The sequence below is a fragment of the Artemia franciscana genome, chromosome 18 (genome assembly GCF_032884065.1).
Source record: "Artemia franciscana chromosome 18, ASM3288406v1, whole genome shotgun sequence".
NCBI classification, from domain to species: Eukaryota; Metazoa; Arthropoda; class Branchiopoda; order Anostraca; family Artemiidae; genus Artemia; species Artemia franciscana.
Window position 1 is genome coordinate 27,827,294 of NC_088880.1, and position 15,691 is coordinate 27,842,984.

At 34.0% G+C, this 15,691-nt stretch overlaps 1 protein-coding gene across 2 annotated transcripts in view; it reads right to left on the minus strand.

The window, feature by feature from the left end:
• Positions 1 to 273: 273 nt before the first annotated feature.
• The window catches only part of LOC136038833 (protein unzipped-like), a 141,760-nt gene continuing 126,342 nt past the window's right edge, over positions 274 to 15,691 (minus strand). For both annotated transcript variants that reach the window (XM_065722245.1, XM_065722244.1), the window contains exons 6-7: positions 9,946 to 10,265; positions 274 to 641 (exon numbers count right to left, since the gene is read on the minus strand). In XM_065722245.1, the coding sequence (XP_065578317.1) occupies positions 302 to 641; positions 9,946 to 10,265 (660 nt within the window). In that variant the 3' untranslated portion in view covers positions 274 to 301. The remainder of the gene's footprint in view (positions 642 to 9,945; positions 10,266 to 15,691) is intronic.

Genomic DNA, 15,691 nt, shown 5'->3' on the forward strand with positions numbered 1-15,691 from the left:
ACTCGGTTAGAATGGTGCGAATGGTACATAATGGTGTATAATGGTGAATGGTACATAAATATATCTAAAACAGAAGCTTAAAACGAGAGGAGTGCATGGTTTTTTTTTTGATAAAAGGAGGTCCAATACTGCAAATGAACAGCTTCTCAAATTTTATTAAAGTTCACCAGAGAATGAGGGATTTCCAGTAATGGACAAGCGGAGAAGAAAATGACCCTCTTGAATAGTCTTAAAGCGTAATAAGGGACTTAAAGTGAAAATGAGTCTTAAAACTTCATCTAAAACATATAATTAGTCTCACTTATATAATACAATAAAGCAGTAACAAAATCAGGGAAGCAGTAAAGCTACAGCTATTTACAGATCTGCTTCCACTATAAGCTTGCAAAGAGTAAGGATCTTTTGATCTTTCGTCTTCATTCACGGCATCACTATCATCATTCTGCTGATCCATATAATCATAGTCACTGTAATCACGAATCTTCTTTTCACTCGTCGTCGTTGTTGTCCGTTGGGTTGTTGGTGCGAGGGTATTATTTGCTATGAAATGAGGATGTGTATATTCTACTTTGATTTGTGTAACCCATTCAGTTTTCATAACTCCTTCTAGGTTGTGTATTACTTCTTTACCGTCTGGGTACCTGGGAATGTGCAGCAAAATTAGTAAGATCTACAAGAAATCAAAAACAAACTGAACACTTAGAAAAAAGAAAGAATAATATTAAATGTTGATAGGTGCCATATTTCAGTGAAGATGTCTCCTCAATATAATTTGTGCTTTAGTGAAACAAAACATGGATTTTCAATTTAATATGCATATACATGTGTTTATTCCTTGATGTTATAATAATTTAAATTTATTAAAGCATTTAAGATGTATTCTGTTTTCAGTTAAGTATAAATGATGTTCTGGTCTTGAAAAAGCATGGCAGTTGTCAGCTCTAATCATGTTAATTTTTCCACGTTTTGAGTTTTAAACGGTTAATTATTGTAATTTCAGTTCATTTTGGGGGTCATTAATGGTGATTTAGTGTAGTTTTATATTTGGATGATCATTTGACTTCATCTCTGCTAATTTTTGGTTTAACGGAGCTCTTTACTTTTCTCTGAAGAACTTGCTTTGTGGAGAAAGTTTTTTAAGTTAATTTCTGCTCGTTTTTATTGAAGCAGTTTTTTTCGTGGAAAAGCAATAATATATTATATCTTTTCTTTTTTGTACTATAGGAATCCATAGTTTGGGTTCCTATTTGTATGTTGGACAAACTTTTTCCCTAATATTCAATCCTGACACAAATAGTATTGTTTATTTTAATTTTATAGGTCCTTGAAGTTGACCTGAAAAATAAAACTTAATATCATCCCCATGAAAAATCTATCTATACTCACTGACAACCTGGATACTCTTACATTCTGGCGATTTGTTTAAATTGTAAGGGTAGAAGTGTTAATAGTAGTAGCACGAAAATTTCAACTTAATACCCCCAGTCGTTCTCGATGTACTGCTGAGGTGTCGTATTGAGTACCATACACACCCAGCCTTTTCATTTAGCTTGAAAGTAACATTTAGCTTTAAACATAATGGTTCAATTACATAATTGTGTGGGGTTGACATATGCAATTGGGAAAATAGAACGTGAGGGGGAGACCAGTTGCCTCCAAATCACTTTGAGTTTCAAAGAGGGTGCTAAAACTTAAAGTTTTAATCCAATGAGCCCCCTCCGAATTTAGTACGACCACTTTTTCGATAAAAACCTCACATACCCCCAAGCCAAATCTTACAACCCTTGCTCTAAGGGCTGTGGGAAATTGTCATTCCAAAAAACATAATTATTGAACCTTTCAAACTAAGCTGAACAAAATGGCCACCTCAAATTTAAATTAGAAGGACTTGGGGAAATGAAGGACGTGGGGGGACTTGCTATTGCTGCCCTCCAATCACTTTTGACTCTTAAAAAGGCACTAGATCTTTCTATGAAAATTCCTTCTGTACAAAGTGCCCTATTCTAAAAAAAAAATAATAAGAAAAAAAAAGATACACTGTGCTCACATCTCTCTTCACTTAGGCAGCGCTTTATGCAAGAATATATTTTTAAAATTTATATTAAAAGTAGTAATTTCATCAATAATGAAAAGGCAGGTAACTATGCGGAATGCATCCAATCAGTAAATTATTAGCAATTGTAATAATAGCGTGTTATTCTACTTTTAACATCTTCACTGCTCCCACCATCTTTACTAATAATACTACCAAGGTAACTGAAGCTCCCAACCTGATCAATCTTTTCGTTACCTAATGTCACCTGTTCATCTTCACTTATTCCTAGCCTTAGTGACTTAGTCTTCTTAACATTAATTTTCAAGCCTATTTTAGCACCCTGAATTCGTAAAACCTCTAAAAATTCATTCATTTTGCTCACACTTTCATCTAATATGCTTAAATCATCAGCATAAACTAAGTCCAGGGGCGTTCTTCCTCCCCATTTGATTCCATGGGCTCCAATTGCCTTTCCTGTGCTCCTTAAGACGAAGTCAATCAAAATGATCCATATAAAGGGGGATAGAACACAACCCTGCTTAACTCCTGATTTAATACAAAATCAGTTGCTAACCTCATTTGCTACCTTAACGGCAGCAGTATTATTCTCGTACAGAGCGCAAATCACTTTAATGTATTTTTCAGGTATACCATATAACGACACAAGACCTTTGTTAACGCTGTTCTATCAACAGAATCGAAAGCTTGCTCATAATCGATAAAACTGAGGACCAAAGGTGTTTGACAACGAAGGGACTCACTCTTGTCACCTTTCTTATACAGTGGTTTAATTAAGGTTTTCCTAAAATGATTGGGTACTTCCCCTTTTTCAAAAATCATGTTCATAATCTTCAGTAGCTTATTCCTAACCTCAGAGCCACCATATTTAAGAAACTCATTAATCATACTATCAGCACCTGGGGCCTTATTATTTTTTAATCCTTTTAGTACTCTCGCTAATTCTTCCTCACTAAACAAACCTAACCTAACCTTCACATCCAAGGTATCACAAACTTTTTCATTTTCATCTATATCTTTTCCTGCAACTGTATCTCGGTTTAGCACGTTCTCAAAATGTTCCACCCATCTTTCTTTAACTTTTTCCTTATCACTAATTGTGGCCCCATTTCTATCTTTAACTGGGACTAGTCCGGATTGGCTACTCCCTTTCAATTTATTAACATGCCAGTATAGTATTTTACTATTATGCCGTCTAGCCGCATCTTCCAGATCCTCAGCAATTTTATCCATCGCCTCCACTTCACATCTCCTTAGTTCATATTTTAATGCTTTCTCCACTTTCTTTACATTCCTTTTGTTTTCATGCGACCTATCACTGAGATAATTCTTATACAAACCCCTTCTACTCTCTATTAAACCTAAAGCTTTTTCACTAATATTCCTAGTTGCAGTCTTAGCACTCTTCCCTAGGACACCATCAGCAACTTCACAAATTGTTTTTCTGAAATTATTCCATCCATCTTCCACATTGTCAAATTTTAAACTCTCAAGTTTAGTACTCAACTGTTCCTGGAATTTTTTTCTCAAATAATCATCATGAAGTCTACCAACATCATAACTTTCCGGGAGGAAGTTACCCTTCCGAAATTTCAGCTTCAAATTAATCTTAGACACTACTAGATGGTGATCTTTACTTTTTACATCAACAACGGCACTCCTATACACCCTAGTATCTTGTATTGATCCTGCTAGTTTTCTGTTTACAATAACATAATCGATAAGGTTTGCTGTCTTACCATCACGTGAATACCATGTCAACTTATGGGTCATTTTGTGACCAAACACCGTATTGGTTATAACTAAGTTGTTATACCTACAAAAGTGCAAAAGCCTATAGCCATTACTGTTTTCTTTTCCTACATCAAATTTACCTAGGCTAGGATACCATCTATCCCTATTTCTACCAACCTGGGCATTAAAATCTCCTAGCAAAAACACCATATTTCTACCTGGTACCCTGTCTATTTGCTCCTGTATCTGTAAGTAAAATTCATCTGAGTCACTAGTATCTCCATCAGTTGGTTCAATGGGGGCATATACTACTATAACTGATACCCTAAACTTTTTAGTCATAAAATAAGCAATTAGTATTCTATTATTAATACCTTCCCAGCCTAAACAAGACTTAGCAGCCTTATTCATCATGAGTCCTACTCCCTGTCTATGTACCCCATCCTTCCTGCCTGAGTAAACAAATTCTATGTCACCTAATTTCATGCTTCCTATCCCTGTCCCTAATAAATCCAGTTCAAACCGCCTGAATTCGTCAGTCAAAATGTCGATGCGATATTCATTTTTTAACGTCGTAACATTCCAAGTTCCAATTTTCATGTTCTTTAAATCTTTGAAATTATTTTGGCCTCAAGAAAAGCAGTAATCCCGGATACCAGTGCAGGATGGGGACCAACATATCTTCTCAAGTCTACACCGAAGCGCTTAAGCCGGCTTAGATCCAGACAGCAAGAAGTCCCTGGGACCTCCAGTAAGTTAGAGGCTTTGTGCAATCCTGGGCCCATCTTGGTCACAACATGGTTTTCAGCACTTGGCGATGCTCTTCTATAAACAAGAGTCGAAATCCTGCACAGACAGTCCCAAGCCTATTACCTCCGACTCATTATATATTCATGCCTACAAATATTATGCTACTACGGGGAGGCAGCCCATAGTAGATAAATTAGCTAGGAAGAGGTTTTTCAGCCCGAAAACGCCCATCAAAACAAACCAAGCCCAGAAAAATATCCAATAATCAGAATCCCGTACGAGTGCTGTGTTGTTTACTAGGCTATAATTTCCTCGAGGGGCGCCACTCCTCAAGTGGGAAAAATTGACCGCAAGTTTCCCAGTCTTGCAGGTACCCCGAAAGGGTCGAGGCAGCCCTTTACAGAGGCCGTTGTCCATAAATCTGGATCTTACACCCTGCCGCAGTTGTCCTCCTATAGAGGATCCTCCCACGATGGTGTTCTGCTTCACCATTCAATTTAACCCATTACTGGGAGAAGGTTTGTAACTCATCTGACGTGTGAACACGGCAGTGGGCCATGTTGAGTGTACATTTGAGGGGCCTTCTTCCTTCTCCACCTGTAATTATGACCCCCAGGGGAGGGTTTCCCAGTTTCTATTATGAACCCCACTGGGACAAGGTCCTACTTGGTCTAAGGCTCTTATGGAGCTACTCTACCTATCTGTAGGGCATTCCCCTATATGTTGTCCTCTACCAAAACCTAGCATGATTATCTAATAATTAACTAACTAATGCAACTAATAAACAGTTGCAGTAAATTGCAACTTTACTTTAATTTAGACTATAAAGTAAAGGACAAAAATAACACATACAAGCTCTGTTGTCCTCTGCTAAAACCTAGCATGCAAACTAATAATTAATTAACTATTGCAGCTAATTAATATTGTAATAAAGTACAACTTTCCTTTTAATTTATACCATAAAATAAAGAAAACACAAAAAAGCTCTATTGTCCTCTTCCACAACCTAGCATGTTAACTAATAATTAACTAATAAATAACCCATTTGAACTGATTGCAACACCTCACAAGCCACACCTTATAGAAAACACCTTTAAGAATATAAATTAAGAAGGGAACTTAGAAACCCTGCTAGTACTGCAAAAATAGACCTAAGTAGCCAATTTAGCCTGTTTGAAACATCTCACAAGCCAACACCCTATAGAAAACACCTTTGAGAATTTAAATGAATAAGAAAACTTATTAGAAACTCTGCTGGTACTGCAAAAATAGACCTAAGCAGCCAATTTAGCCAGTTTGAAACATATCACAAGCCAGAACCCTATAGAACTGCTACAAATCTACCCTAAACTTAAACACGGGTATTGTTTCAATTGTATTATTTCAAATTATTAGTCACTTGACTTATACTCAGAAACTTCTTTTTAGAAAGACCAATCAGGCGGTCCTATTCTGTTATATTTATTCTCCTTAGTTAACAATTAACCAATCCTTAGAATCGTAATTTCCTTTGGTTCTAAAATACCCATTTTGTTACTTGATTTTTACATAGCCCACTAAAGTGGGTTGTTTGTCAATAGTCCACTGTTGTGACGTAGCAATAGTTCTTACCCTATTGATTGCTTTACTTTCGATTGAAAGTATCAGAGTTTTTTTTTGAGAGAGGGAGTAGGGGGGGGGGGGGTCAAAACATGACACCACCATGATAGATAAGGATGTGGCTTCTAATATGCAGGAATGTCTTTCTGAAATTTCTTTTAAAAGTGGTAATTTTATCAATAGTGAAAAAAACGAAAAAGGATAGTAGCGTGTTTGACATAAATTTTTTGTTTATACGCATGGGTGGTAGAGGAGAGAGATATCGAAGATTCTGGCAGCGGATAGACCCCAAGGAAAGACGTGTTTGGGCCAAATAATTCTGCCTTAGTTTACAATATTTGCTAAAACATTACTCATTTATTCGGTCACAAAAAGGTTTTCTTTCCTGACAAGCATTCACTACAAATTTGGAAGTGGGTCTTATTATGAGTGGAGCGAAAGAAAAATTTGAAAAAATAAAAATGCTCCTAAAGATTTTAATATTTTAAGGAAAGGGCATGGGCCTTAGCATCACACCCCAACACAAATGTCTGTCCCATTAAAATGATTTAGGAAGCTCAAGGCTAATTAGCAAGACTCAATTCAAGCCAAAAGATTGACTAACTGGAATAGTCTTTCGCGAACCATCTCGATCAAAGAACAAACTGTTAACATTCAAAGTCATGGGTACTAGGTCGGTACCCTTGATTCTTGTTTTCGAGGGGGGGGGGCAATGATAAAGATGATAGTTTATTTGAAAAAAAATCGGAAAACATAAATATTTGAGAGACATGAAGTCCTCCCTTTCCATTCGCCTCTGGTTAGAACCTAACCTTCAGAACCTGAACCTTAATTTCAGAACCTTTCATTCCTAACTAAAGAATAGCTATTTATCAGGAGTCATAATACAATTTTTAAAGTCTTGAGTATACGACAAAAAATAAAAAAACATCCAGGATCCCCAGGCCCTCCACTACTTGGAATACATCTCGGAGAGCCACTTGCTACACTTCACATGGCAAACTTCTACCGTGCCACAGCTTCTCGAACTGTCTGCATAGGAATTAAGAGAGAAAAAAGGGTTCAGTTTAAATGAAGTACTGGTACCAAAAAACGAAACGAAAAAAAAGCAACAACAAAACATTAGTTCATAAGAAATCTGAGTATTTCGGCTCCATAACTGGAAGAGTTTCTCAATGAAAAAAAAATATCTCTCTTAATTTTTCGCGTTTGGAAAAGCAGTGTTGTCTGAATAAGTATTTGCCTTTAGAAGACTTTACACATCGCAATACATATATCCTTGCAATTAATGCACACCACCTGGTCTGTAGAATATACTTAATTAGATAGCCCCTCACTGATGAATTATTTGACTTTGAACAAGTGACTGAGAATTGGCATAATTAATAACAATAGTATGTAATGAGCTTATTCATGATTTTGACTAACTATATTACATATGAGGTAACTTGTGACTGTATCTGCCGCTCTGCTTTTTAGGGAACTGTGTGTCATTCGATACTGACAATGAAAAAAAAAAAAAAAAAAAAAAAAAAAAAAAAAAAAAAAAAAAAAAAAAAAAAAAATGAAGATTGAAGATCAAAGCAATATATGAGTTGATTTAAAACAATGACTTGCTTCAACATCTTTGAATTCGGATAATTACCTATTAATTATTCATGTGACCTGAAAGATGCTCTAAAAAGAAAACTTGAATGATCGGTACTTGCCTATTATATGGTACATACTCGAGAATCAGTATCTACAGATCAGACAATGACCAGTTTATACCAGTCAGTATTTGAAGAATATTAGCTTAGGCTAAGTTAAAATCTACCTTATTGGTACATTTCTATTATGCGCTCTATGCTCCCCCCCCGTCACAATTCTTTGTTGTAGTTTTCATAATTTTGTTACAAAAGTATTGCATTTTCATTGCATTTTTGTATATTTCATTAGGATTGACCTAACTTAACTCCTCGAGTGTGTACCATATAATACAAAAGTACCGAATGATCTTTTATGATGCAAAATAAGATTTCCCAGGAATAAAAGGGAGTAAAACAGCAGATCGTGGAACAGACATTATATATACTTCAAGGGAGCGGCATTTTTACATAAAGCTATCAAAAAAGTTTTTTTTTAAGTCTAGATGTGAAACCAAGAGGGGTAAATGCCCTTCACCACCCAATTCACCATCAATAGCTCTGGGGGATCTTAATCATTATGCTTCTTCTTTCACTTCCGGCTTATACTGAGTCCACCCCTTACGTTTTCTATATCTATCAATGGGACAACCCACTCTAAAACACAGTTTAGTGCCTTCAATCATTCCAAAATTAAACATCTGACAAGTGACATTGCGTCTCACCAGTGCTTCAAACTGGTGACTCACCAGTGCTTCACCAGTAGTCCAAATTTCGTCCACATTTTTAGAAGAGATAACTTCAGTTTTTTTCGTTTTCAACAGTTTTAAGACATACAATCTTAGAACTGTTGATGCTATGGTAGATTATTCCTTCATAAAAAAGTGTAGAAGCTCTGAAAATTTATTATAGTCCAAATTTCGCCCACATGTTTAAAAAAATAACACAATTTTTTTCGTTTTCAAAAATTTAACAACATACAATCCTAGAACTATTGATGCTACGGTAGATTATTCCTTCATAATAAAGCGCAGAAGCTCTAACTATTTAGCGCAGTCTAAATAACGAAATGAGTCTTTGACTCCTTTCGTTTTTGAAAGATCAATAGCAGAAACTACTTAAATTGTTGGTCCCACAGCAGGTGTTTCCTTCCTTAAAAGACACAGTAGCCCTGATTATTTATCACACTCCTCATTTTATTTTATTGGATTTTAAACAAGCTGATTTTAGTTTCTTTAACTTTCAAAAGTTCAACAACATAGACTCCTAGTTTTTTGAGGTTATAGGTGAAGCACTTATGAAGGACTTTTCCTTCGTAAAACGACGTAGTAACCCTTGGTATTTACTGCAGTCCATATTCCGTCTATAGTTTAAGAAGAGCTGACTTTGAATTCTTTTATTTTTGAAAGACTTTTACTGCAACGCCAACTCCTAAAATTATCGGTGCCATACCAATACTTCTCCTTATAGAAACACTTACTACATCTAGATATTTATATGGTCCCAATCCATACAGAGATTGACGAGAACTGACTCTGATTTCCATCATTTTCAAAAGTTTGACCTGCACTACGTCATCAGTTCCTAAAATCGTTGATCCTATACTTAGACTTCTCCTACATAAACACTTCGCGACCCTAAATATTTATATAAACTGGTACATTGTCACTACCAAGGAAAAATAATGTGCTTTGACAGGGCATCGTCAAGGTGACATCCTCAGAATAGTGCTTCAAAGAGTCAAACAATTAACAGATTGAACCTGTGGCAGACTTCCAAATGTCCAAGCACAATAGCACACATAGCACAAGCTCCCAAATATACGAATTCTTGTCCAGAGTCTCGCTGAGTCTACAGCCTTTATTTCAAAGAAGTTTGAATCCATAAACCATAAATTAGTATTTACACTCTTCAATCAGGGATATTCACAGAAAGTATACCTTTGGGGCTGTTCCCCTCCCCCAATAATGAATCATTTTTTACGATTTTTTTCTGGTATAAAAGTTTTTTTCTCATATAGTTATCAGTTTCGTTCCCTCATTTCCTCCAGAAATGACATGTGCGAGGCAGTGTGCACACGCGTGTAAGCATGGATGCGTTCTTGATTTTCAAAACCCAGATAAAAAAATAATTATGTATTAATTGAATGTTGCTTATACTAAAGAGTTACAAATAAAAACTTACTTTGCAAATAATTTGGCCGTATACGGTGCTTCTTGTACTATCCTCCTTCCTGTAAGAGTGAGGTTGACCAGTGTTCCTTTAGCTAGCTCGTATGAAACCTCCTTTGTCTGACGCGAGAATTTTCCCTCTACTTCCCTGCCCCAGTTGGTGGTAATCGGACCAGGGAGGGTAGAAAGAGAAATTGTTGTGTTCAAGCCTTTTACAAGACCTCTGACGTGAGCCAAGTATACTTTGTAAGGGATATCATAGGAAACTATGGTGGACACAGTGGACGTGGAATCAGATTCTTCGTTAGAGAGAGTCGCCTCATCCAGGAGAACCTAAGATATCAATATATTAATGTTTTGGGAAAATCTATTAATGTTTTTAAAGTGACTAAAAAGAGCGTTTTAAAGGTGGGTGATTACATTAGGCACTGAGCTGGTTCATTGGCTCGGGAATATTAAATTACCAAAATTTAGTGTCTTGTAAATGTCCTGTTCTTATCTGACAATGGTTTGACATATTTGACATAAGTCGGACTTATTCATTATTGAACATAATTCTAATAGAGGTAAGATATTGAATTTTACAATGCGCTGGTAAAGGTTAAAAATCCAATGGTCATAATTAAGGGAATATAAAAAATGCCCAAGCCTCACTTTTACTATGAAGGATCGATACTATAGCAGCATCGAAGCTTATCAATATGTCGAAAAAGAGATATTGTTTTTGTCACCCAAGCAATATCATATTCTGGTTTTTCACAAAAAAATAAATAAAAACCATAAATTAAAACTTTCAGCATTATCTCCCAATATCTCTCAGCATTTTTACCGATTATTTTTTAAAACTATTCATTATACATTGTATTTCAAAATATTTTGTTAAATAATTATATTATACGTATGATATTCCATTATTATTTCTAATTTGTAAATTAATCTACAAACCGAAAAACATAATTTATGTTATAAGCTTGACAACCAGCCATAATACAACAAAGGTTCAAAAACAAGAAGCAAAACAACTGCTTTTAGCTGAATATTTCAATATAATTAGTTTGTTCCAACAAAGCGCCTAGATATGAATGCTAATTACTGCTATCAAAAAAATTCATTAAACATTTCTATAAGTTTCCGATCAGGGCCACAGTAGTAGCGTCCACTTAGTAAGATACGATCACGTCCCATACTAAGAAATAAAATAGCCCATAACTCCTAAAATGGCATCAAACGAACTACAAAGTATTTCATTTGAACTGTCTTGTCCGAAACTCCTATTAGAGAAACTTACAGTCCCTTGGCTTAAACAACATGAAAAATTGATTGCACACGAAAAGTTGCCACAACCACGATATTTTGCATCGACATTATTTTTCCCGCTGTTTTTACCTTCCCCAAAACTATCTAGGTACTGGGACATGACACAGAGCTGCATAATGGCTCATTTTAAAGGAAATTACCACATCTAAGTAATCTAAAAAATCTATATTTTTACAAAAACTATTTTCATGTACAAGATGATGAATGGCGCCATAATCGAAGGTCATATGGCGTAAAAGAATAAAACCTATATAATGTTGTTAGCTATAACGCTATATTAAAAAGCGAACAGTACACCATAGTAAGTGATCAGGGTTACAGCGAAAGTGGCAACCTAGTGAGAGACGATCACATCCTATAATAAGAAATACAATAGCTCATAACTCCTAGAATAATGACGTCAGTATATTATGACGTTACATCATTAAGATATGTGATGATTTAGTTTTGTCAAAAATTATATTTTATTTTAATTCTTCTGTTACAATGGGTTAGAGGCTGTTCCTTTCTATAACAGAGAAGTAACTTTTCGAAAATGCTCTTATCAGAATATAAGTGCGTGGCATCATCGTGCAAAGGGTTGTTTGTTTTAATATTAAGATACTATGGGCAATAGTCCATTCTTTACTATAATACTATGAGCAAGAGTTCGTTCCTTAATATAATAAATTTAAAAACGTTATTATAATGACGTCACATATTAACGTTTTAATAATGACGTCAATATATTAAGACGTTACATCATTAAGATATGTGATGATTTAGTTTTTGTCAAAAATTGTATTTTATTTTAATTCTTCTGTTACAATGGGTTAGAGGCTGTTCCTTTCTATAACAGAGAAGCAACTTTTTAAAGATACTCTTATCAGAATATAAGTGTGTGGCATCATCGTGCAAAGGGTTGTTTGTTTTAATATTAAGATACTATGGGCAAGAGTTCATATGACGTTACATCATTAAGATAAGTGATGGTTTAGTTTTTGTCAAAAATTATATTTTATTTTAATTCTTCTGTTACAATGGGTTAGAGGCTGTTCCTTTCTATAACAGAGAAGCAACTTTTCAAAAATGCTCTTATCAAAATATAAGTGCGTGGCATCATCGTGCAAAGGGTTGTTTATTAAGATACTATGGGCAAGATTTCATTCTTTACTATAGTACTATGAGCAAGAGTTCGTTCCTTAATATACTAAATTTAAAATCGTTTTTATAATGAGGTCATATATTAACGTTTTAATAATGGCGTCAGTATATTATGACGTTACATCATTAAGATATGTGATGATTTAGTTTTTGTCAAAAATTGTATTTTATTTTAATTCTTCTGTTACAATGGGTTAGAGGCTGTTCCTTTCTATAACAGAGAAGCAACTTTTCAAAAATGCTCTTATCAGAATATAAGTGTGTTGCATCATCGTGCAAAGGGTTGTTTGTTTTAATATTAAGATACTATGGGCAAGAGTTCATTCTTTACTATAATACTATGAACAAGAGTTCGTTCCTTAATATAACAAATTTAAAAATGTTTTTTATAATGACGTCATATATTAACGTTTTAATAATGACGTCAGTATATTATGACGTTACATCATTAAGATATGTAATGATTTAGTTTTTATCGAAAATTATATTTTATTTTAATTCTTCTGTTACAATGGGTTGGAGGCTGTTCCTTTCTATAACAGAGAAGCAACTTTTCAAAAATACTCTTATCAGAATATAAGTGTGTTCCATCATCGTGCAAAGGGTTGTTTGTTTTAATATTAAGACACTATGGGCAAGAGTTCATTCTTTACTATAATACTATGAGCAAGAGTTCGTTCCTTAATATAATAAATTTAAAAACGTTTTATAATGACGTCATATATTAACGTTTTAATAATGGCGTCAGTATATTATGACGTTACATCATTAAGATATGTGATGATTTAGTTTTTGTCAAAAATTGTATTTTATTTTAATTCTTCTGTTACAATGGGTTAGAGGCTGTTCCTTTTTATAACAAAGAAGCAACTTTTCAAAAATGCTCTTATCAGAATATAAGTGTGTTGCATCATCGTGCAAAGGATTGTTTATTAAGATACTATGGGCAAGATTTCATTCTTTACTATAATACTATGAATAAGAGTTCGTTCCTTAACATAATAAATTTTAAAATGTTTTATAATGACGTCATATATTAACGTTTTAATAATGACGTCAGTATATTATGACGTTACATCATTAAGATATGTGATGAAATTAGTTTTTGTCAAAAATTATATTTTATTTTAATTCTTCTGTTACAATGGGTTAGAGGCTGTTCCTTTTTCTAACAGAGAAGCAACTTTTCAAAATGCTCTAATCAGAATATAACTGTGTTGCATCATCGTGCAAAGGGTTGTTTATTAAGATACTATGGGCAAGGGTTCATTCTTTACTATAATACTATGGACAAGTTTGTTCCTTAATAAAATTTAAAAATATTTTTATAACGACGTCATATATTAATTAATAATGACGTCAGTATATTATGACGTTACATTATTAAGATATTTAATGATTTAGTTTTTGTCATAAATTATATTTTATTTTAATTCTTCTGTTACAATGGGTAAAATGTTACAATGTGTTACAATGGAGGCTCTTCCTTAATATAACAGAGAAGCAACTTTTCAAAAATGCTCTTATCAGAATATAAGTGTGTTGTACCATCGTGCAAAGGGTTGTTTATTAAGATACTATGGGCAAGAGTTCTTTCTTTACTATAGTACTATGAGCAAGAGTTCGTTCCTTAATATAAAAAAATTGGTGGGGGCGCTTCGCGCCCCCCCCAAGCCCCCCCGCGCGCGTAAGTCGTTACGCGCCATATTAGTTACGCGCCATTGTAGTTGTGTCCCTATGTCCCACCTGTGAATATAGATATATATATATATATATATATATATGTTTTTAACTACGTAAAACTTGCGAATATACAACATTCTTTGCTGTCCCATTGTCTGTGCATATAAATAGATTGTTTACCGAATCTTGAAAATGCAACATATAATGGTCCATGGGAAAACAATCCGTATTCAGATCTATACCTCATGATTCTAATGATTGCCCTTGAGCTTTGTTGATGGTGATTGCTAATCTACCATTCCCTGTGTCGCCATCGTCATTTATATATCCCCTTGTGCCCCCCGGCATCCCCTTTGTAGTTTTGTCCCTGTGTCCAGGTCGTCATTTGTGTCCCGGTGTCCCAGTCTGTGATTTCTCTTTGAGTGTCCCGGGCGTCATTTATATTCCATGTGTCCCGGTGTCTCGGTCGTCATTTATATCCCCCTGTGCCCCCCGGCGTCCCCGTATTAGTTGTGTCCCTGTGTCCCGGTCGTCATTTATATTCCCTGTGTCCCGGTCGTCATTTGTATCCCGGTGTCCCGGTCTGTATATACATTCGTTTTTTAGTTTTGTTTTTCTCCTTTATTTTTTTCCTTTTTTATTTTTTTTCTTTTTTAGTTTATTTAGATTTTTAGATTTTTTAGTTTTTTTATTAGTTTTTATTTTTTTTTCTTTTTAGTTTTTTTGTAGTTTTTACCTTTTTTTTTAGTTTTTTTAGTTTTTTTTTACTTATATCCTGGTCGTCATTTATACTCCCTGTGTCCCGGTCGTCATTTGTGTCCCGGTGCTTTGTTGATTGCTAATCGAACATTCCTTTTGTCCCGGTCGCTTTCTCTTTGAGTGTCGTCATTCATATTCCCTATGTGCCGGTGTCCCGGTCGTCATTTGTGTCCCGATGTCCCGGTCTGTAATTTCGTCAGTTGAAAACTTATGATGAAATAAATTTTTAATTTTTTCCCTTTTTTTGTTTTTAGTTTTTTTTTTATCGGTTTTTACCTTTTTTAGGTTTTTTAGTTTTTTTCTTTTTTCTTTTTAGTTTTTTTTGAAGTTTTTATCTTTTTAGTTTTTTTATTTTTATTTATATTTTTTTAGTTTTCTTTTTCTCCTTTATTTTTCAGTTTTTTCCTTTTTTTTTTATTAGTTTTTAGTTTATTTTATGGTTTTTTCCTTTTTTTAGTTTTTTTTTTAGTTTTTTATCTTTTTTTAGTTTTTTTTTTAGTTTTTAAGCTTTTTTAGATTTTTTTATTTTGTTTTCTTCTTTTTTGTAGTTTTTACCTTCTTTAGATTTTTGCTTCTTTTATTTTTTTAGCTTTTTTAGTTTTTTTTTTCGTTTTTTCTTTTTAGTTTTTTTGTAGTTTTTATCTTTTTTATTTTTTTGTATTTTTATTCATATTTTTTTAGTTTTCTTTTTCTCTTTTATTTTTCAGTCTTTTCCTTTTTTTAGTTTTTAGTTTTTTTTTAGTTTTTTACCTTTTTTTAGTTTTTTTAGTTTTTTTAGTTTTTTAGATTTTTTATTAGTTTTTAGTTTTTTTGTAGTTTTTGCCTTTTTTTAGTTTTTTCAGTTTTTTTAGTTTTTA